At 38.2% G+C, this 23634-nt stretch overlaps 1 protein-coding gene across 3 annotated transcripts in view; it reads left to right on the top strand.

Moving 5' to 3' along the window:
• chrna6 (cholinergic receptor, nicotinic, alpha 6) overlaps positions 1-17965 on the top strand; it is a 31179-nt gene extending 13214 nt beyond the window's left edge. The window contains exons 1-8 of one of the 3 annotated variants that reach the window (XM_047364257.1): positions 6029-6173; positions 7358-7497; positions 8210-8254; positions 10916-11025; positions 11545-11752; positions 12212-12820; positions 16314-16589; positions 17686-17965. In XM_047364257.1, coding sequence (XP_047220213.1) covers positions 6143-6173; positions 7358-7497; positions 8210-8254; positions 10916-11025; positions 11545-11752; positions 12212-12820; positions 16314-16589; positions 17686-17811 — 1545 coding nt within the window. In that variant the 5' untranslated portion in view covers positions 6029-6142 and the 3' untranslated portion in view covers positions 17812-17965. Of the gene's footprint in view, positions 1-6028; positions 6174-7357; positions 7498-8209; positions 8255-10915; positions 11026-11544; positions 11753-12211; positions 12821-16313; positions 16590-17685 lie in introns of those variants that run through there. The other 2 variants (XM_047364256.1, XM_047364255.1) reach the window with 2 other exon arrangements.
• Positions 17966-23634: the final 5669 nt, after the last annotated feature.

The following is a 23634-nucleotide window of genomic DNA, read 5'->3' as shown; positions in this document are numbered from 1 at the left end:
GCTATAAACAACATTTCTTTGTCTTGTAAAGTGCGTTCATGATATTTATTGTGATTTTGTGCTATATAAATAAGCTGAACTGTAGCAACCTTTTCTCTGGGAAGCGGCAGGAACTGCATTCATAGTATGAACCAGCCCTTAATGATCTAGCTCCATCATACATCAGAGATCTGATTGTTCCATATATTCCCAACAGAGCACTTCGTTCTCAGACTGCAGGTTTACTGATGGTTCCTAGAGTCTCTAGAAATAGAATGGGAGGCAGATCCTTTAGTTATCAGGCTCCTCTCCTGTGGAACCAGCTCCCATCTTTAGTCCGTGAGGCGGACACCTTGTCTACTTTTAAGGCTAGGCTTAAAACTTTCCTTTTTGATAAAGCTTATAGTTAGAGTGGCTTAGTTTACCAGGGAGGGAGCCTTCCTCCCTCCCTGTTGGTTGGAGTAAGAGGGAGACAGGTTTAGCCTAAACCGGCTCAGTTATGGTTGAGGTGCAAACACACCCTCCATTTCTGCTACCTGTATGACCCCTTCTCTTTTCCGATGGTTATAATCAGTCTGACAGAGAGAGGTATCCCAATTCTTGTGGTTTTTAGTATAACAATGACCATCAGTGGGACCCTTTGTGAGGTGCCTTGAGACGACATTGTTGTAAATAAGCGCAGTTTAACTAAATAATCTGAACTGAAACTATCTGTGTAGTTATGCTGCTATAGGCTTAGGCTGCTGGAGGACATAACGACCGCTTTCACCCTCTTTGCTACATTCTCAAACTACTCTCCAATTTTGCATTATTTGCTGTTATTTCAGATTTTAACCTTGTTCTCTCTTTTCTCTTCCTAGAAGCTACACCTGGCCTGGCTCTGTGTCTGCCTGTGACACCTTTCTGGAGAGGGGAATCGTCCGAGCTTCTGCTGGCAACAACTTAATGCTCACCCTCTACCGATGATCCACATAGCCCTGTCTTTAATGTTGAACCCTTTCTCTCTCCTAGACATGGAAATTGACTGAGCTTTTACTGTAACTAATTATATGTGCTCTCTTTCAGACTCTAACCTTGAACACTGGCTCAGAGTTGATCTGTTCATTCTTTCTAGGTGAAACGACCAAAGGAGCTACATCCATTAACATTTACTTTTCCTTCCCATAGAAGGTACTTCTGGATCAGTGCTTCTGTGTTCTTTTTGTGTCTCTGCTCTGTTCTCTCAAACCCCCAGTCGGTCGTGGCAGATGGCCGCTCACACTGAGCCTGGTTCTGCCGGAGTTTTCTTCCTGTTAAAAGGGAGTTTTTCCTCTCTGCTGTCGCTACATGCATGCTCAGTATGAGGGATTGCTACAAAGTCAACGCCAGTGACTGTCCACTGTCTCTACATGCTCATCCAGGAGGAGGGAATGCTGCAAGTCACTGACTGGATGCAATCTGCTGGGTTTCCTTAGACAGAAAAACTTTTTATCCAATTTGAATAAATAACTGAATCTGACTGCAATGTTCAATGGTTAGGATTAATTGGAATGTATGTACCTGACTGTTGTGAAGTGCCTTGAGACAACATGTGTTGTGAATTGGCGCTATATAAATAAAAACTGAATTTAACCATTCATTAGATATGGAAATTTTTCATGCTCCTTTTGTTTATTTATTGTCAAAATATCTCATATTTCAAACGTCCTGTTGATAAAATGTGTTTCTCGTAAAACATATTGAGCTTTTTAAATAAAATATTTTTATCTTTATCATTCCCCATGTGTTTATTGTTTAATAAGGTAAGAAGTATTCTAAAAAAAAACTCTTTGAAGTAATATTACTTCAAAATATGGATCAAAGTAAGGAGGGACAGTAAATACGATAAATGCAGATAAAAATGAGAGGCACCCGTGGTTGTCTTTTCTTCATTCTCCACATGAAAGACATCCGGCCGTGTTAAATGTTCACATGTTATATGTCCATGTGATGTGCATTCAGGATCCTGTTGGAATCAAAGTATTGGATTTTGTCATTGGATGTTCAGTAGAAAGCAGCTCTGCCATTGTGAGCATTTACTGTTTTTTTCTCATTTCTAATCAAAATTACAGAATATCTTCCCTGTTTCCCTCCATTTCTTGTCATCTTATGCATTGTCAAATCTTTGTATGAAAATGCTATTTTGTTTGCTGGAAAGTCTTTATGCGTTTTTAAACTGCATTTAGTGCAGTGCTGGCACATACTAAGCAGCTATCAGACAGTGGACTAAGAACTCTGGATTTATATAATCTCCTGAGTGACATCTTAAGAAGGCTTTGCCTTCAGTTTCTCTCCTTCTTCTTCGTTGTTCTTCTCTTCAAAGTGTTTTTTTTGTTTTCATTTTTATTTTTGTGAAACTCTTTTGTTGTCTCTGGAGGGCTGTTGTCAAGAGTTCATCAGCAGCTGGGTTTATGGTGTCATTTTTGTGTGCAGTGAAGAGGGGTTATTTTCTGCGTTTGAAGGAGGGGACTTGAAGAAAAAGGGTCAGCAGTATTTCATCAGCAGGATTTCAAGGAAATCCATTCCAATTAACAGTTTTCTTTTTGTTCTTATCTTCCCAAGCTTAATTTAGTCCAATGATGATAGCATTTTAAATAGTTTTGGAGACAAATAATGAAAGCAATGAAAAAATGTCTCTTATTATCTTTAGGTGGAAGAAATTGTTCAAACTTCTTCCACCTAAAGATGTTCAAACTTCTTCTGCATTGAATATTTCTTTTTATATTTGGACTCCAATTCTTGGCTTTTCTCATATTTTTTTTATTTTTCTCTTCTCTTTGTTGCCCAGTCTCTCTTCCATCTCCCCTGTTAATAGGAACAAGCATTTTAAACCCTCCCACCGGTGATGTTTTTTTTTTTATCCCGGCAGAAATGAGGGGGCACTAATACTATACCATGAAGCAAAAACCTCTAAAAATGCTTGTGCATTTGCAGAAATAAGAAATTTAACAGAACGCGGGTAGAGTATAATGTTCCTTCAATCACACAAAACAACCACTCTGCTATTGCCATTAGCATCTTCACTGTAGTTGGGATTTGAAATAAGGTTTTGGTGTTGCAATTTAAACTTAATGCACACTCAAGAACATAAAGTGAAAGTTAAAGTAGCTTTAGAAAAGGACAGAAACACTGACTCAGTTTACTTTTTTAAATAATTTACAAAATCACAGTAAACCTGACGTATACATTATTTTGGCCTTAAGAGGGTTAATTAGAGAGCCTGATAGCATTAAATGGATTATAACACTTAGCATCCATAGGTAAATTCAATGATGCACAGCCAGCTCTCACACATGTAGGAGCTTTTAGAGAAAATCAGAGCAGAGTTGTGATTTTTTTGCTAAAAAGCACCTACTGCTTCAACAATGCAGCCATCCTTATTAACGTTGTGACACTTGACATGAACTGATAAAAACTCACTTATTAGTAAAAAACCCCCCACCATTTTTTAAGGGTGGCCGATAATCATTACCCCTCGCAGTAACATCACTAACCACTACAAAATACAATATTTAAATGTTAAATCTGCATCACAGATTTTTTTTACACAAAACCTGCAGACATCAGTAACGAGCAATAATGTTAAAACTTAACAGCTCCTCGAGACAAAGCTGACTGCTACAAAGTAACTACTGAGCAATTTAATAGTTCACAATCCCAGACTACGTTCACAGCAGTGTTGAGTTCAGACAACTGACAGTGATCAATGCCTATAACAGAACAGCAGAGCCAAAAAAAGCGTTTTTTTTACTTATTGAACCCGAGGCTTCACCGGAGGAATGCAGCACTTGTCATTTACTTCATCAGTAATATCCAGCAAATGCTGCATCAGCCGCCTTTAACATGTTTTTTGTTGTGACCGCCTTGTAGTACAGCCACTAAAAGTTTTGACTCTCTTCAAGGGGGAAAAGCTCCTCTCTCCCATGGTGTCAAAATGCATCTGAATACTCCTGGATTAAGTGAACTGGTGGACTCAGTGTGCAGTTGTTATTCTCCACTTGTTTATGTTGATGAAAGGTACATTTGAAAGTGCTAAGACATTCATCTTACCCAGGCCCAACTTTACACAGTTGTGCAGATCTGTCCCACTGCTTTCTTTCTTAATAATCTTCACCAAATGAGTTTTCAGATCCATGTATCCGCTCCCCACAAAACACAGGCAGTAAAAACAGAAACGCTGTAAGGTAATGATCAGCCATGTCTTCTTTGTGAGATTAATCAACATAAAACCTACAATGTGTTTAACTGCTCATTTGATCGCTCTGTCTCAGGGCAGTTGAGCTTCAATACGCTTCATTTAAGGTTTCACCTCCAACCTAAGGGTTTTGAACCAGTGCTTCAGAGAGAAATCCACTTTGTTCATCTTTGAGCTTATTGATGCGGAGTACAAAAAATAAAATTTCCTGCTTTATGTCGGTCTCGGGTTGTGTTTTTCTGGATTGGTTAACTATCTGCCTAGCTAACCAAACCATTCCTAAATGTGAAATTAGGGTATTGTGAAACAAGCAGTCACACATAGCATTACATTCATACCATTAGAATGACTGCAAAAACAATTTGGGTATGCAAGGCGCTGGTGCCTCCTTCAGTCTTCTCAGTTGTAATTAATATATATGTAATAATGAAGTAATTGGTCTTCCAAGTCCTCCCACCTTCCATGTCTGCACCAAAAAGGAAAAAAGCAATCTTTCACAGTCTTTCCGCAGGCTGTAGTCAACTTTCCTGCACTGTGCTGAAATAGCTTCTTGCACATCTTCCCCTTGTCTGACATCCTCACACTGTCCCTCAGGCATCCTATGTTAGGAAAATTAGTAAATACTACTGTAGATAATTGTAGCTACAGGTGGCCATGAAATAAGTCATCCAGCCAGACATACACCTTTATTACGTTGATCATACAATATTGCAGCTCAACTAGCCACAATGGATTAAACAGGAGGAGAGAGCCGGTATGCTTGTCAGAGCTTGTTTCAATGTTATTTCCTTTTTTCATTGAATTCTATTTGCAGACACTGTAGGTATTTTAATACCAGCTTAAATGAATATATCCAAGAGTTTATTTGTGCCTACACAAATTGGTTTGGCATAGTTTGTTTTGGAGCTGTTATAAAGCAGACTAAATCAGCTGCTTCCAGGTGGCACTTTGAAAGATGAGAACGCCCACTGCATTTTAGATGTTTACCATAAAGAGGAAAAAAAGATGGATCTCATAACACTATGTTGTGTTTGATTTGTCTCGGATGTCAGAGCTCGGATCTTAAAATGGTGTCACACCTGACCATTAGCAATATGAACCAATAGGGAAATGTTCCTCTCCATTTCATTCATATAATTAAGCCACTCAAGAGTTTGTTTTTTACCCCACAAAAATGTGACACAGGTAAACCTGTGAGATCACTGAAATATCAACAAACTTGTTGATGTCCTGTTTGCTGCTCAACTGACAGCCCACTTAAAGTTTAAAGGCATATAAACAGGTAGCCTTTAGATTTTAATGCCATGTCTGAACAAGTTGTGGATAATTTTGTTACGTAAAACTTGGAAATTTTGAATTCTAAGTACAAAACGCAAAACACCATAATTACCAAGAAAACCCATTGATCTAACTGCAACCACTGAGCAAAGCACTGAAAGACGTTTAAAAGCGATAAACTCAAGCTGTCAGGATGTATCTGTTAGGTTTGTGTTTGTTTACTTTTTGCTCAGCCCTGTGCTTTTCTGTTCATTTTTGATTCTTTAGTTTCCTTCTCCTTCTTTAGTTTTGTTGTTTTTCTCTGTTCTGGTGTTAGATACGTTTAGTTATATTCTGATAGTTCTGGTTCTTGTTTATGTTCTTAGTCTAGTCATTGTTTTCTTGTATTCTGGTCACCTCCATGCTCTCCTTGCTCGTTTGTGTTGATTAGTCACTCCCTCTGTTTCCCTGCAGCCCTGGTCCACACCTGTGCCATATTGCTCCTGATTAGCTTATCTCCCAGTTCATTGGTTCTCACTTCACATCCCTCAGTTTATAAGCTCTCTGGTTTGCATTGTCCTCCACTGGTTCCTTCTGTTAATACTCTGTTGACGCCTCGTTACCTACCCTGTGTCTTTGCCCTGGTCCAGTCCTGACTTCTTCTATGTCTGTTGCCTGGATTTTGCATCTGCTATGTTTTTCACCTACCTGTACCTGGTCATCTGTAAGTTTGTTTTTCTATTAAATCTTTTCATCATTCCACTCAATCTTGCACTGGGGTCCTACCTTAAAACAAATCATGACACAAGCTTCATACTAACATGACTTCCATGGTGTTTTTGTAACCTGATTATGAGACAAAGTTATCTAACAGGGAAACTGTCAAATAAATTAATTATTCATTCAGTTTCCATTCTCAGAGTCAACAGCAAATAGAACAATCAGAAGTATTAATTGAATCGTATCAGAACTGTGAAAAAAAGAAAAACAGATTTTTTGTTTTCAGAAATCACAAACTATGTAGTAATATATGCATCTACCTTAAGAGAGATAAAAGTTGAAATGTCCAACACTACTCATAATTTCAGTACTTCCAATTCAGAAAACACATTATCCACATAATGTATTTAGCAGATAGGATTAAACATGATTTGGATATTTTCACAACCTAAAACTATGAAATAGTCATTAAGTTTAGGTTTTGCCCCCACATTTACATGGTAATTATTATAATTTTTAGAATCTTATGTCTTCTAACTAGTTGTGTACTCGGTCTAACAGTGAATATTAGAAGAGGAGAAAGTAAATACTGAAATTTAAAAAAAGCACTGCAGTAAGTCTATACTGGTAATATTAGGCCATGTAAAAAATGAGTTTCTAAATCTAAATAAAATCTTTTGAGGCACAAATGACGTTAAGATGTTTGGGGTGGTTATTGAGTGAGACATCCGTGTCCTTAAGCATGATGAACAAAATGTAAACAAGAAATAAAAATGTATTAGAATGGTTGTTTCTGCTCTGAGCCAACACTGAAAGTTATCCAACGTCTCAGACTTGCTCAAAGAAACCTTTTTACTCTGATGATCTCAGCCGTGAAGTGATGATCTAAAGAGAAAACTTTGGAGACGATTCATCAAATATCATAAAAAATTAACTGCACAAACTCAAAAAGCTTATTAATGAGAAGCTGCATCCAAATTAGAAGAGGACGAAGTCTGGCTTCTCCTGGCTCTCAATTGAATTCATCTCCAACGTGACTGAATCTGATTATACTGGCTATAAAAGACTGGAAGATGCGTACAACTGATCAGAGTTTTTCATTGAAGTTTTTCTTTTCTTTTCTTGTTTTTTTTTTTTTTACACTTTGTCTTTTGGTAACATATTGCTCTTTCTGCTCTTAAACTTCAGACTGCCTCGCATCCAAGGCGGAGGACCGGCTGTTCAGGAAGCTCTTTAGACGATACAACCAATTCATCAGACCAGTGGAGAATGTTTCCGACCCTGTTACTGTAGAGTTCGAGCTCTCCATCTCACAGCTTGTTAAAGTAGTAAGTTTTCCACTTCAGGAGACGCATACATATCAGTGAATTGAGTACATCCATATGTCATGTTCTTACTTATTCAGTATGCAGTCTTTGTGAAATAGGAAGTGTCTTCCCATGATCATCATATTGTCCAGCTTTTAAAAAAGAAAAGCTGAAAAAGAAGTATTACAATAAAAGGAAAAACTTAGTCAAGTTTTTATATACTTTGTTCAATTTCATAGTCTTATGCAGCTCTAGATTTTGCTTTGGTGATTTGGGATGGCTTTTAGTGCAAAAAAACCCTTAAAAGAAAATCAACAGATTAAGAGAGAAATTGCCTGAAGGAAACCTTTTCAGATTGGACTGAAATGTAGCTATGTCTGCATACTCGGCAAAGTGATTTTAATCTAAAGGTGAGTGTGCTGACCTGTCTACGTGGGTGTGGGTGCGGTCTAATGAATGTGTCACATGCGCGTGTCTGTGGATGCATTTTCATGTGTTCAGAGTCTGGCTGATGGCCTTCTGTGGGTGGCAGTTGTACAATTGTGACAATCACTGGACTGTAAATCAAACCTGAATGAGTAATATAGAGAATGGCAGAGAGGGGGTGACACCTGCACCTCTATGTATTAAGCTGACCTTTTCTGCTGACTGGAGAAAGAATTGTATTGTTTTACTTTCGTTCACAGTAAATTCATGGGTTTTCTGAGGTTATTTTTCTTTTGTTGCTCTGCAGGATGAGGTGAATCAAATCATGGAAACAAATCTATGGCTCCGACATGTGAGTTCACAATATACACACAACCACATCACATGTATGAGGTATTTTATAGAGTTGGCTCACCCTTGGGTTCTACAGTGGGATGTCAGAGAGGTCATAAAAGGTTCATGGTTTTACATTTAGGGCATTCATCCACACTTGCACACAAGCTCTATGATGGTTGATCAAATAATTAAAAAGCAAGGATATCTCAAATTGAAACTTGAATGTTGTTAGCTGGTAATAAATGCTAGCATTATGGTCACCCACACTCTCAGATCTACAGTTCCTGGCAGACAAGTTCACAACCCCCTGAACCTTGTCACATTGCAACCACAAACATTACTTTAACTTTATTGGTATTTTATGATCAACACAAAATAGTGTATCTGTGCAAAGTAGAGAGGGAAGATTATACAAATGCACAGCATATCTAAAAATGTCTTTCATCCCCTTGAGTCAATGTTTTGCAGAAGCCCTTTTATTGCTATAATTTTGGTATATCGATAACTATAAACATTTACACACCAAAATCTTATCTTTTTTGCTAGATCTTTTAAAGTTAGTCATATTGGATGAAGAGCACATGTGAATATCTATTTTCAAGTCTTACACAGATTTTAACTGCAAATGCATGGATCCAAGCCATGCTGTTGTAGATCTGGCTTTCTGTTTAGCTTCTTTTGTTCAGCTGGAAGGTAAATCTCCACCCTAGTTTCACGTCTTTTGGAGCTTCTAATTGGTATGTCTTTCCAGACTGTTCCACATAAACTTGGTGTATCTTCCCATTAGTGGGACCAACTTCCCTGTCCCTGGTTAGTGTCCCCAGAGCATGATGCTGCCACCACTGTGCTTTACTATGGGAATGATGTGCTAAAGATGAGTTTTTTGCCACCCTAGTGTATTGAATGCTGGCTAAAATGTTACATTTTGGTCTCATCTGACCAGATGAAGAAAATGAAGTTCCTTCTTCCACATCTTTGCTGAGTTCCCTACATTTCCTTTGACAAACTTCAAACAGGACTTGTTGTGGTTTACTTCTAACAATGGTTTCCCCCTTGCCACAGATTTTCCAACATGAACTGTGATTCACTACAGCAACCCCAGAGTTGCCATGAGCCTCTTGGCTGCTTCTTTGATTAGGGCTGTCCTTGTCTGATCTGTGAGCTTGAATGGTCAGCCTTGTCTTGGTAGGTTTGCAGTTGTGCTCTACTTTTTCCATTTTCAGATGATGGGTAGAACATTCCTCTGTAAGATGTTTGAAACTTTGGATATTGCTTTAGAACTTGCAATATACCTTAACACAACTTTGCAAAAACTAACTTTCCATAACATTTAACAGCATTCATTGGTTGTCATGATGCTGTTTGTTCAATAATGTTCTCTAACAAACCACAGAACTGCTGGATGTATGCTGAAAATAAATGACAAGCAGGTAGCTTACAGGCACTGTAAGTCAGATGCTTGTATTGTAATAAATAACTACACCGTAGTACAACATGAGTGTTTTTTGAAATTGTGCCCAATTTAGAGCTAAAACGGGGGAAAAAAAAGACAATCATGATGATTCTTTAATTACTTTTAAATGATTTGTCACATTAGTCACAAATCCTTTTCCAGAAACTAGTGTCTTCAACATTTTGTATATCCATTTGCTCTATAACAGAATAACAATTTAACTAATCAAGCTGGGATTTAAGATAAAGTAACACACCAGCTGGTTTCAGTGACAGTTCATTTTCCTTCTGATGGAATCTCAAGGCCACAATAATCTACAATACCCGAGCCCATCAGGAATTATCCAGGCAATCATAATGTAAACTCTGATGGATAAATGGAAAACTCAGTGTAGCATGAACTGGTTAATTAAAAATCTTCCAGGTCATGACTGGGTATTAATCCGTCTTGCTAATGAATAAATTCATCTTGAGTGACATCCAAATAACCAAGACTAATGGATCCACAGCTCATAAAATGTTACAGGCAGGTATGTTGGCAGAATAGTAAGGGAACGTACTGATCCTTTATTTGTCAGTGAGGAATTTATTCATACTTTTACTCTGAACTGTTTTTTTATACAGGCATGTCTATTGTATTTATCTTTAATATAAAAACAAAAATGGAATAGCAAAAAAGTTTGTCAGAATTTGCTGGGGCAAATGAAAGCATAATACTGAGATAAATTAAATTAAATAACATTATGTTTACATGGCTCTCTTAAAACAGTTTTTTTCCCATTTCCAAAGAAATACAACATTTCTAGCAACCAATATATAAATTAATGAGGTTTGTGGTGTCAACCATATTCCATTAACCCATTTAGCTTTGCCAGAATGTGGTTTGTTACTTCCTGAATGTGATTCTCATATGTAAACAAATAGTCCCTTAAAGCTTAGAGCATGTAGGAATATCAACTTTTACACTTTAAACAGGAAATATAATCATCATTGGACCTTCATCTTTCAATAGAAAATTGCCTCTGATTTAATTTTGAGACTCTCTTTCTCTACTCTTTAAAAATATATATTTTGCTACATAAGATTAGGTCCCAAAACAAGCTGTCGTACTGCATATATTGTACCAGATGTTGCTAACACGGGTCTGCCATGAATACTACCAAGAGTAAAGTGGACATAGAATAAGAAAAAAGCAGTTTGATGTGTTTTACTCCTTCTCTTTTAGATTTGGAATGACTACAAGCTAAGATGGACGCCAGCAGACTTTGATGGAATTGAATTCATCAGAGTTCCATCAAACAAGATTTGGAGACCTGACATTGTTCTCTACAACAAGTGAGCATTGCACCATCATCAGAGTCAAGATTCATAATTCTTAAGTGAAAAATAACATTGGGTGCATGGTTATTCTTGGTATGCCTTCTTGACTTGCTCAAAAATAAATTAAACTCACAACCAAAGGATGACCATTAGGAGCAAAAGCCAAGAAGATTGTTCAGCATCTTCAATAAAACCTGAGTGCTAATTAAAACATTTAAAAAGGTGATTGCCAGCAAGATTTGTTTAATTTCAGTTAAATAGCTTTAAGTAATTTAAGTAAGTGTTTTCACGCATAAAATTGCAGCGTCATTGGGCCTTTTTATTTATATTTGCTGCTCATAATATTAACCAAACGTAATTAAGTCCATACATTTTTTAGTTCTTATATCTTGAATCTTCTTCTTCTTCCCTTTATTATGTGCCCCCTATTGTGTAAAATATCTGCCTTTCTCCCACTTTTGTGTCCTAATTAAACCCGACTAGTGACATTTCCTTTGATTTCTTGGCTGCCTTGTAAATGCACCTTCTGTACAGCGCTGTAGGTGACTTCCTGGTGGAGGATAAGACCAAAGCCTTGCTGAAGTTTGATGGCACGATCACCTGGGTTCCTCCTGCAATTTTTAAATCTTCATGCCCAATGGATATCACCTACTTCCCTTTTGACTATCAAAACTGCTCCATGAAGTTTGGCTCTTGGACTTACGACAAAGCCAAGATTGACCTGGTACTCATTGGATCCAAGGTCAGTAGTTGTGTCAAATTCCAATGATTCAATACTTCCTCCTTTTTATAAAGGGCCTGTTAAAACACATTTAGGCATAAAAATAGTTTAGGATTTTAAAATGTTTTTTTTTATTTTATTTAAAAAGAAAATGTGATACTCTAAAATCCATAAAGCCTTTACAGCTTCTGACCCCAGGCCAATCACCTCCAGGTTCAAGCAGCAGAGGCCCAAGGAAAACTATCAGAACTATTAATGAGTCAAGTCACACCAGTTAGACTATATCGTTTTCTCGCTTTTCAAGATACATCTGTCTAACTCAGGGGCCAAACTTTTATGATCTTGTTAATTTCCTTTTAATATTCCATTGTGTTATAGTTTCATATGATTTACACCATTTAAAAGCATGAATAACCCATATGTCAACCTTATTGTTCTTGTAGTCGACCACCCAGTTTTAAAACCTTACCTGTCTCCTAGGTAAACCTGAAAGACTTCTGGGAAAGTGGGGAATGGGAAATCATTGACGCTCCAGGCTACAAACATGACATCAAGTATAACTGCTGTGAGGAAATCTACCCGGACATCACGTACTCTTTCTACATCCGTCGCCTGCCACTGTTCTACACCATCAACCTCATCATCCCCTGCCTCCTCATCTCTTTCCTCACAGTGCTGGTTTTCTACCTCCCATCTGACTGTGGAGAGAAGGTCACGCTCTGTATCTCTGTCCTGCTGTCCCTCACTGTGTTCCTGCTCGTTATCACAGAGACCATCCCCTCAACGTCACTTGTCATCCCTCTGATCGGAGAGTACCTGCTCTTCACGATGATCTTCGTCACACTCAGCATCGTCATCACTGTGTTCGTGCTAAACGTGCACTACCGCACGCCGATGACCCACACCATGCCGTGCTGGGTGCGGTCAGTGTTTCTCAAAGTGCTGCCGAGGATTATGCTGATGCGTAGGCCGGTTGATGAGGAGGGTAAGGTCGGGTGGTTGAACAGCAGTGGGGAAGCAGGAGGAGCTGGAGGGGGAGGAGGAGGCGGAGGAGGAAAAGGAAGGAAGAAGCAGAACAGCTTGATGCAGGTAAGCGATACCTTTCAACTGATAGTCCACTTAAGAAAAAGCTTACCCCGGTACATAGAAATTTGTTTTGATTTTGGGACAGGTCAGATTGTGGCACCACAATTTCCCTCCAAACAATTTTTTGGTAAAATTAAAGTTATGTTAAAAAACAAAAAAACTAAACACTCCAATTAAAGAAAAGATGGAAAGAAAAATGCATTTTCTGTCTGGAGAAATCGTTAGTACACCCTACCCCCTAATAGCTAGTGTTACACCCTTTGAATGAAACAAGTTTAGGGAGACACTTCTTATAGCCTTCCACCAGCCCTTGACGTTGCTCTGAGTAAAGTTTTGCCCCTTTTTCATGGGCTCCACTTTGGTCAGCTCCACTCCACTCAGCAATGCTTTCCATTACTGGCTTTTAAGGCCCGGCACTTGCCTTCTTGGTTCCTCTTTGTCAACAGGTCCCATCTGGGCTGAGCAGGGCAGAAATGTGATGTGAACAGATTACTGTTCACTGATTGGCCGTGGGCATGCTCAGCCATATGTCAGTGGCATTAAGGTAGCAGAGAGAATATATTATGACAAGCCACACTTTTTTACCGCACACTGCAGTGCCAGGAATAGCTTTAAAAAAAACTCCAGCCATGTGGGTAAAACAGAGTGAAGTCACACTTTGGCTTTACTTGGACTTAAGCTGCTGCTCAAAGTAGAAATGCTGGAAGGTAATTGTTTTATTCAATGAACTGAAAAGTGGAGGTCACTAAACACTTAACTCATGGTGCAGAATTGTCTCCATCTAACTCTGCCTCTCCAGCATCTCTACACCAATAAAAAAGATAGGAATAGCAAAAGGCCAACACCGAACCTTAAAACGGTAATGGTTAATAGTGGCGGTGCACACAAGACTGATGGCTGGAGTTATGGCTTGAAGCCCAACCTTCAGTGTGCCGGTGGAAACACAAAAGGTTTATGGTGGTGTACAATGGAGTGGAGCTGTATGGTGCAGGAACCATAAATGGAATAGAGGCATTTGCCCCACTTCTCACTTTCAGTTGTGAGATGTTTGAGGACTTTCAAGTCACTTCACAGCATCTCAACAAGATCTAGATATCTGCTTTGACTCGGCCCAGTCCTTGTTGTATTACTGGTGTATTTTGGGTCACTGTCATGTTGCAGGATCCAGTTCTGGATCAGATTTATTTATTTAGTTTTTTACAGATGGTCCCACATTCTCCTCAAGCAGCCTCTGAAACATGAAAGGAAAACTACCCTTTAACAGGAAGAAACCTCCAGCATGGCTACATCTGCCACAGAAACAGAGCTAAATAGATAAGCTCTAAATCAGTTTTCAAGTTTATAGGATAAAAGACAGCACACATGGTTAGAAGCTCAACCAATCGCTTAGTCTTAGACAGAGACAGGATTAAACACAGAAAGTCAGGGTTAAGTGTGTCCACTAGAAACAGAAAATTGTTATTGACAGCAGTAGCCCAGCTGATGCCCCTCTCCAGCAGGGTGTCACAGCTAAACAGAGCGTCAGGCCAGATCTAGCTTCTATGAAGAGAAAAACACAAATATAATAACCTTCAAAACTGAAAAAAGAGCAAATAATGCAAAATTGGCGAGAAGTAGCAGAGTGAGGAAAGTGATCATTATGTCCTTCAGCAGCCTACACCTATAGCAGCATAACTACAGAGATAGGTTATCCTGAGCTAAGCCACTCTAACTATAGGTTTTATCAAAAAAGAAAGTTTTAAGCCTAGCCTTAAAAGTAGACAGGGTGTCTGCCTCACAGACTAAAACTGGGAGTCGGTTCCACAGCCTGATGACTAAAAGATCTAATTTTAGAAAGTATAGGAACCATCAGTAAACCTGCAGATGCATAGACTAGTTTTTCAGTGTTGTGATTATGATTATGAATATATTATTTAATATTAATACTTTCATATTTTATAAAATAATATTTCAGTCTGTTAAGGGTTATCCTGTGAATACCAGCCTAAGGCAGTTATATTAGGACAAAATTGAAAGGGATGAGCCAAGCTCTGACATTATTGAACAGCATAACTCTGTACACACACAGAATTAATTCACACAATTTCTTAAAATACAAGAATTTATTCACAAAAATAAGTCAACTTTAACTCAAACATATTTCAATCAACAAACTCTTTACTATGCTAAAACAACCCAACTAAACCACCAAGCAAAATGAAAGAATAGGAGGACTAATGGGCTATGTACAATAGAAACAAGTTGGTCAAAGATAGTTGGAAGTCAAGCAATGCTTGTACCTTAATTACTCCTGTTCATGAATGAATACTGGATACACAAACAGTAATTCATTCCTACTTAACTTAGTGCATATGATCGTGTGATCGTCTGACACTCTTGGGTCCAGTTTGAAGAGTTATGTCTGTTTGCCAGCAAAGAGACATTGGTGCACTGTGTCCCTCCATCCAGTTCCTCTGGGGACCTGCGTGGAAGAAGTCAGTTTGTTGTAAAAGCGGGGTTTTTAGTCCACTTGTTATTCCCTGTCCCTGGCTCTGCTGGGAGTAGGTCAATGCGATTTATTTTGAAAATTCCAGAAAAGTTCTTACTGGCCTTTCCTGTTGTCCCCATGACTGGGGTCCCAACATTAGCATCTCTCTTAAACAAGATATTTCTAATTTTGGCAATATAAATGGGGTTGAAAGGTTGTTGGGGTTAATTAAATAGACAAACCAAGACTGACTTTTGAGCATCTCTGTTTAGGCAGGACCTGTAAGCTAAACAAGTCACCATATTTTCTTCCTGGTCAAATAACAAGTACTAGTGAACCATAAATGGTTTTAAAAAATATTCCCTGGACATCTAAAGTTTGAAGGGATGTCATGATTCATCTTAAAATATCAATTTAGAGCAAGTTTATTCTCAAAGATGGTTTAAATGTTACACCCAGTTCCAAATTCTTTAAATCATGGAAACATTCACCTGATAGTATAGCTTTACATTTTACCCCTTTCTATAACAATAGTGCCTGACTTTGCCAGAAATCACCGGTAAACTTCAGTTTATCTCTAGTCTTCTTCACCAGGTTTCCTAAAGTTTTTCCAGCTGATTGTGGCAGACAATTTTCCAGCTTCGGTTGGTGCCACAGAAACAAATAGTAAACCAGAGAGCACCAGAAAACAGCTTGGTCAAGTTTTAAGTCCTTGTCTTTAAAGATCCACAACCATTTTATAAAAAAAAACGACACGAAGACATTCATGGTCACACTTCAGGCTCACAGTTGATTTGATGTAAGCTGTAAGCTACAGCAGCTGTAGGGGTCTTATCAATAAGGTGGTTGAGAAGGTCCTGTTTATCAACCACAAAGAAAAGTCTGTTCTTAAGATGTTGATGTTGTAAAGCTAACCTCATAGAGTGCTATGCCATTAGTTGGTTTTGCCAAGTCTGAACTGAGCAATGCATAGTCAAGTAACACCCTCACCAAACAGAGTCTAGTTTCTAGTTGAGCTTGTGTCCCCAGCAGGTTGGAGGTGGATCCCTCAACTGTCTGGAGGTTGGTGGAGAAAGTACGCTCTCGGCCGTGGAGGGCTGCACTGGCAAGAAATGTCCCTGCCCCTGCCAGCATATGAGGGAGACCCCAGAGACACCAGAGTCTGGAAAGATGCCTCATCAGCTGAGTCCACAGAACATAAACACAGTGATGGCCTTCTCTGTGCTATCACCTGAGATCAAACAGGCCATCGAAAGCGTCAAGTACATAGCTGAGAACATGAGGAGCCGAAACAGGGCTAAAGAGGTGAGTTTTTCCAGCTTTATTGTTAAAGTGGTCTCTAATTATTGCACAAGAAATTGCTTTAGAGACTCTCAGCACTATATAGGTTTGCAAAGAGCATGAGAAGTCTGTCACTGTAGCTTTCAAGCTCTCACTGGAATTATATATATATTTTTATGAATTTGTCACAAACTTTCAATTTAAAAACAGGAGGTAGTGGTCTGATATTGGACAGGTCTATCACAATGCAGAAAATCAAAAGAAAAACCAGTTATGATTGTTTAGGTGGACATGGTGGTACCAAAAACTATTAAGGGAAGCAACAGATTTGTGTCAAAATAGCGTTTATATCGTAGATTTATTAGATGAATCATTGATGTCTGTCTTTACCATCTTGTATTGAGTACTCTAAGAGGTGAATTAGTGAGCTACACATATAGCCTTTTGTGTTGCCATTTTCACCATTATTCACTCCCTTTACAGGTGAGTTCATTTTACTTTGTAACATCAATTCTTCTTTAAGTCCAAGCATATGTAGATACTGTACCTTTACCAACTTTCTGTTGAAAGATTGCACTGGCTAGATTTTCTCAACAAATCTTTAAAATTATGTCACACAGAAGATATACAGCACTTTCTGTTCTTTATACATACTGTCTGTGTGTACAAGGCAATAGACAATATATGCATAGCAGGGGTTCTATTGCTTAATACATTTATGTAAAAACACCCCATACTGACAGAAGTGCCTTGGGAAAGCGGCACTCAGTCTTTCCTTCATTGCTGCAGAACCTAAATTGCTCTGAGAGTTAACAATAGTGTAGGTTACAGCTAAGTGTCTGCTTAAGGCTCCCCTCCTCTTTCTGTCAGTTATAAATAAAGAGGAGGATATCTCCTAAAGGGCAGCAGAAATCTTTGATATGCAAAACAGATTTTTCAAGCTTCCTTGTTGCTGTGGATGGAATTTGACTAAATGTTTTCCACATTTTTCCTCCTGGCTATAAAATTATATTTCAATCTTGAATCACCTGGTTACCACTCACCCTGCACACCACATTTTCTACTAAAGAAATATTTTGTGTAAAACCACAATTGTTTTTCGACTTCTCTTACTCCATAGGTGGAAGACGATTGGAAGTACGTGGCTATGGTCATTGACAGAATCTTCCTCTGGGTCTTTGTGACGGTGTGCGTCCTGGGAACCATGGGCCTGTTTATCCAGCCCCTTTTTGGTTTCGTCTCTTAATCACTGTAAAACTCAGGTTTCTCAGCATCATTGTAACAACCAACACCAACAAAACTGTCATTTCTCAGTTAGCTAATTAAAGGTTGTAGTTCTGAGTCCTAAAGCACCACTGGATGTGCTGCTTTCTCTCAATAAAAATCTAGCAAAGTTGAAAGAGGGACTTTGAATGTGTTTTGTTGATTGCAATATGGTAACAAAAGCTAGAATGTAGTAATTATATATCTCCGACTGCTGATAAATTTTACTAAAGTGATTATCTTTAAATTTAAAGGAATGCTTTTTTTTTGTTAGGATTATTTCAAATAAAGTAGAAGATGGTGATTCCTGCAAAAACACCTTAAAGAGGGCTCCAATCTGATACTGTAATCAGATCAGAACATGGCTTATAGGTATAAGGCTCACAAAGCAAACAAAATTAATGTTGTTGACAGATGATTTATTTTTGTTTCCAGTTTTGGTTGAGTCAGCGGCACATTCAGTGATACTTAAAGTGCCTGTGACACGCTTTTCCCTCAAATGCAGAAACTGAAAAAAACAAACAAGAAACATCTTAATATTGAAGGAATTGGGCAGCAATTGACATATTAGGATTAAAGACATGATAAAAGACAAATGTGACACAAAATAAGCATATTTCGAAGTTAAATTTTGCAAGTCCAAAGTTGCCCTGAAATATTATCTAAGGGGAAGCCTTCAGTCATTCATTATGTATGCGTCAATGACAAACGGTTCAAGTAGAAGCCAAGTTTACAAGCAGCGTTAATATTGTGAAATGGTGGCAGCAATGCTACGACAGCAGCTGTTACTCTGCACTACTTTCCTGAAGGGAAGAGGATCAGAGCTGCCTGGATCAGAGCTGTAAAACTGATGAGGGACAGATGGGCTGGTCCCACCAAGCACAGCCAGTTTTGATGAGAGGACTTCTCAGCAAACTGCTTTGAACAAGAAACCTCTGAATTCGCAAGAGAAATGATGTCAGAGGTCGGGATATCTACACAAGAAGGAGAATGTTGGAGCAGATGCCGGGTTCCCCTTGGACGTCATAAAAGAGCGCAAAGGAGTAGTCTGCAATTGCCGTTTTAGTGAAATTTATGACCATAAATCTCAAAAACTGTTAATTTCGGTGGCATTTATTTACTTTCTAAAATATTTTATCAATGTTTCCTTTTAATAAATGTAATTGGATTTCTCATGAAAATTCTATGCCACAGGCACTTTGAGGACTTGAACTGCATCCAGTATTTGCTATTGAACTGGAGACTTTCAAAGCCAACCAATGACATAAACTCTCTCTAACACAACCAAGTCAAACATACTTCCACCCTCCAATAAAATACACAACTGATAACAGGCAAATCTAATTGCCGCTTGTATAATTTCTTTTCTAATTTTAAATTTCTGAGGGCTTTTTTTCTTCAAGGCTTTTTATTTATTTACTGTAATTACAAAATATGTCTTACTTGTCATGTCTGATTATTGTTTCGTAAGCTAATTGAATGGTCTTGTAAATGCTCAGTGAAATTATGCTTGATTAGTGTCTCTTAAAATAGCATCTCATTTATGATTTCATCAGAGGACTCTTAATGCCCAATTCCATGGCTAATAATTAAACCTTTTTTTTTTCATGTCACTCAGGATTAGCCTTATTACTGAACGCAAACGATATATAAACAGCACACATTAGAAAAATGATGAATGCTCTCACCTCAGAACTTGGTGATACAGTGAGTTAATGATTACTGTAACTAATAATAAATAAGGATAGTCATTCTGATGTGAATATGCTCAAATTGCATAACAAGACGTGTTTCCCGTAGAAGCGGACAAAGTTTTAATCCGGCAAAAAGCACCAAAAGAGAAGTTAAAAAGGCCAAAAGCAATACAATCATTCTCTTTTTGAGAAGGTACACTCACAGGCCCATTTTATTAGGTCCACCTTTTCAATAGCTTGTTAGCATTAGCACAAATAGCTCATCAGCCAATCACTTGACAACAACTTAATGTATTTGGGCTTCTGGAGAAGCTGATTTGTGGTGAAGGTGATTTGCCCAGTTCAAACCCAGCATCAGAATGGGAAAGAAAGGGAATTTTATTGACTTGGAGGGTGGCAGGTCATTAACAAGCATCTCTCAGGTTTACAGAGAATGGTCTGAAAAAGAGAAAATATCTAGCAAGTATCATTAATGTAGTAGATGAAAAATATCAGAGGTTAGAAAGGAATGGGCAGACAGGTTCAAGAGGACTGAAAGGTAAAAGTAGCCCAAATACTTGTTACAACCATTAAAAGGAAAAATGTATTGTTTGAGAGCACAACACATTGACCCTTGAGACAGATGGCTGACCACTGAAGAAGACCAAGGGCATTGTCTTAAACATCACAGCCTAAATGATTATTGTTGCTGACCATTTCCATCCCTTCATGAGCACATTGTACCCATCTTTCGATGGCTACTTCCAGTAAAACAATGCACAATATCACACAGCTCAAATCATTTCCAGGTGATTTCTTGAACATAATGAGTTCATGTGTTCCAACAGCCTTTACAATTACCAGATTTCCATCTAATATCTTTGATCACATCATAGATATGCAGTCAAATAATCTGTAGGCATGATGCCAGCTTGTCAATATGGACCAAAATATCTAAAAATTGTTTCCAACACCTTGTTGAAGCTATGACACAAACACTTAAAGCAATAGGGTGTCCAACCCGGTCTTGTCAAGGTGAACCTAAAAGATGGTTGAGTGTATATAATTGCCACACAATTGTAATCACCACACAAGTTTGCCAAAGTTTTTATTAAAAAACAAAACATGTTCTATGTGAAATATTGTTTAGAGAAAGATGAAAACTGAAAACAATGTCTACTAAATAAAACATGAATTAATAATATAATAGATGTGACTGCAAAGCATTGGTTTTGTTTTATGACTTGAAAGAACTTTGACAATACTGCTTTCTGATTTTTCTTTGACTTTTTTTTAGCACGGTTAAGTGTCTTTTTTTGTTTATTTTTCAGCAATGTTTATAATATATTAAGGATTTGCCTCTTTTAATTTTGTTTTCTTCTAAAATTTTCAATATGGATGCATTTATCATTGCTTTGTTTGAAAACAACTACTGCAAAATCTCATCCATAATAAACATAACATTTTTCTCTTGTATTTCTCTCATTATAGTGGGGTTTTTAAAAAATTTCTGATAGTAAATATATTTTCTGTACATTCACAAGTGCAATAACTGGTAAGGATTAGGCTGATACCTTTAAGCCTCTACACAGCCATCAGAGGTATAATTAACCCTCCATCTGAAATTTATTTTTAAACACAGGCCATTTTAGTTCTGTTCAGTCATAATATATGCTAAAATTAAAACAATTAAGTTTGACATTGTCACATCATCACATTTGTCTGCTAAAGGGTCAATTGCCCAGCTTCTGGTAGTTGATTATCACTGTCTGATACTTTATTTTATGTCAGGAGACAAATCACAATTGTGCACCTGATTTTTGTGTTCTATAATGACTGGTTTGTTACCTCTTTTTCATACACCCCTTCTTTTCTGTTAAATTACATAGTCTGTAATAACAGGTGTAGTCACAACACTTATTTTAGCGTACAACATTGGATATAACATTTTTAGGGTTTTCGGCAGTAATTTTTTAACATGTAGTTTTAACATTTAAGCTGCTATGGCATTTTTTCCTATCTTGCTATGTATTAAAAATGTGTACTGCATGACTCTAAACATAAGGAACTAAAGGCAGATGTGTAGAACATCAAGTCCTTTCATTAAGGGAGAGTAATTCACAGTGTTCTGGGTTGTCAGGATGGATTACGTTACTCTAGCCATGATGTTACAATTTAGCTTTATTAATTTGTTTGTTGTTTTTTTATATTTAAAGATAAATTTACCATATGGAAAGTATGTAATTTAGTGCTCTATGAGTGCCCTGTTGTAGTGAGATAATTACTAGCTGAATTAATCAGAAAGTATGCCAATCTGTCAGATTTATTTTCGGTTTCAAACAGCCAGTGTGCCAAGGTAAGTAAATGTTCATTTTTGCAGACAGAATAGAGTAAGATTGTCATGGTATAAATGGCTCATTGCTCTAATACTGCAGGAGTATTTGAATTGATTCTGTAGCAGTTATAAATGTGTTGTATACATGGCATGTCCAAAATCATCAATGACACCCTGGCTTAACTGGAGATCACATTGTGTATACATCAGTGTCAAATGTAAATTGAGATGATCCTGGAGAGTGTTTTGTTATGGGATCATGTTTTCCTACTCATTTGAAATGAAAACAGATACTCTACCAAGGGTATTACAGACTCTAGAACTTGTACATTTATTTCTTTGTCTTTTTTTGTCAGATTAATCATACAGATTTACATTTCTTTTACCCTAAAAATGCCATGTAAGCAAAAATAATGTAACAGATATTAACATAAAGACATACAGGTCCTTCTCAAAATATTAGCATATTGTGATAAAGTTCATTATTTTCCATAATGTCATGATGAAAATTTAACATTCATATATTTTAGATTCATTGCACACTAACTGAAATATTTCAGGTCTTTTATTGTCTTAATACGGATGATTTTGGCATACAGCTCATGAAAACCCAAAATTCCTATCTCACAAAATTAGCATATTTCATCCAACCAATAAAAGAAAAGTGTTTTTAATACAAAAAACATCAACCTTCAAATAATCATGTACAGTTATGCACTCAATACTTGGTCGGGAATCCTTTGGCAGAAATGACTGCTTCAATGCGGCGTGGCATGGAGGCAATCAGCCTGTGGCACTGCTGAGGTCTTATGGAGGCCCAGGATGCTTCGATAGCGGCCTTTAGCTCATCCAGAGTGTTGGGTCTTGAGTCTCTCAACGTTCTCTTCACAATATCCTACAGATTCTCTATGGGGTTCAGGTCAGGAGAGTTGGCAGGCCAATTGAGCACAGTGATACCATGGTCAGTAAACCATTTATCAGTGGTTTTGGCACTGTGAGCAGGTGCCAGGTTGTGCTGAAAAATGAAATCTTCATCTCCATAAAGCTTTTCAGCAGATGGAAGCATGAAGTGCTCCAAAATCTCCTGATAGCTAGCTGCATTGACCCTGCCCTTGATAAAACACAGTGGACCAACACCAGCAGCTGACACGGCACCCCAGACCATCACTGACTGTGGGTACTTGACACTGGACTTCTGGCATTTTGGCATTTCCTTCTCCCCAGTCTTCCTCCAGACTCTGGCACCTTGATTTCCGAATGACATGCAGAATTTGCTTTCATCCGAAAAAAGTACTTTGGACCACTGAGCAACAGTCCAGTGCTGCTTCTCTGTAGCCCAGGTCAGGCGCTTCTGCCGCTGTTTCTGGTTCAAAAGTGGCTTGACTTGGGGAATGTGGCACCTGTAGCCCATTTCCTGCACACGCCTGTGCACGGTGGCTCTGGATGTTTCTACTCCAGACTTAGTCCACTGCTTCCGCAGGTCCCCCAAGGTCTGGAATCGGCCCTTCTCCACAATCTTCCTCAGGGTCCGGTCACCTCTTCTCGTTGTGCAGTGTTTTCTGCCACACTTTTTCCTTCCCACAGACTTCCCACTGAGGTGCCTTGATACAGCACTCTGGGAACAGCCTATTCGTTCAGAAATTTCTTTCTGTGTCTTACCCTCTTGCTTGAGGGTGTCAATAGTGGCCTTCTGGACAGCAGTCAGGTCGGCAGTCTTACCCATGATTGGGGTTTTGAGTGATGAACCAGGCTGGGAGTTTTAAAGGCCTCAGGAATCTTTTGCAGGTGTTTAGAGTTA

The sequence above is a fragment of the Girardinichthys multiradiatus genome, chromosome 5 (assembly GCF_021462225.1).
Source record: "Girardinichthys multiradiatus isolate DD_20200921_A chromosome 5, DD_fGirMul_XY1, whole genome shotgun sequence".
Taxonomy (NCBI): domain Eukaryota; kingdom Metazoa; phylum Chordata; class Actinopteri; order Cyprinodontiformes; family Goodeidae; genus Girardinichthys; species Girardinichthys multiradiatus.
This window is presented reverse-complemented; position numbering and strand designations above follow the sequence as displayed.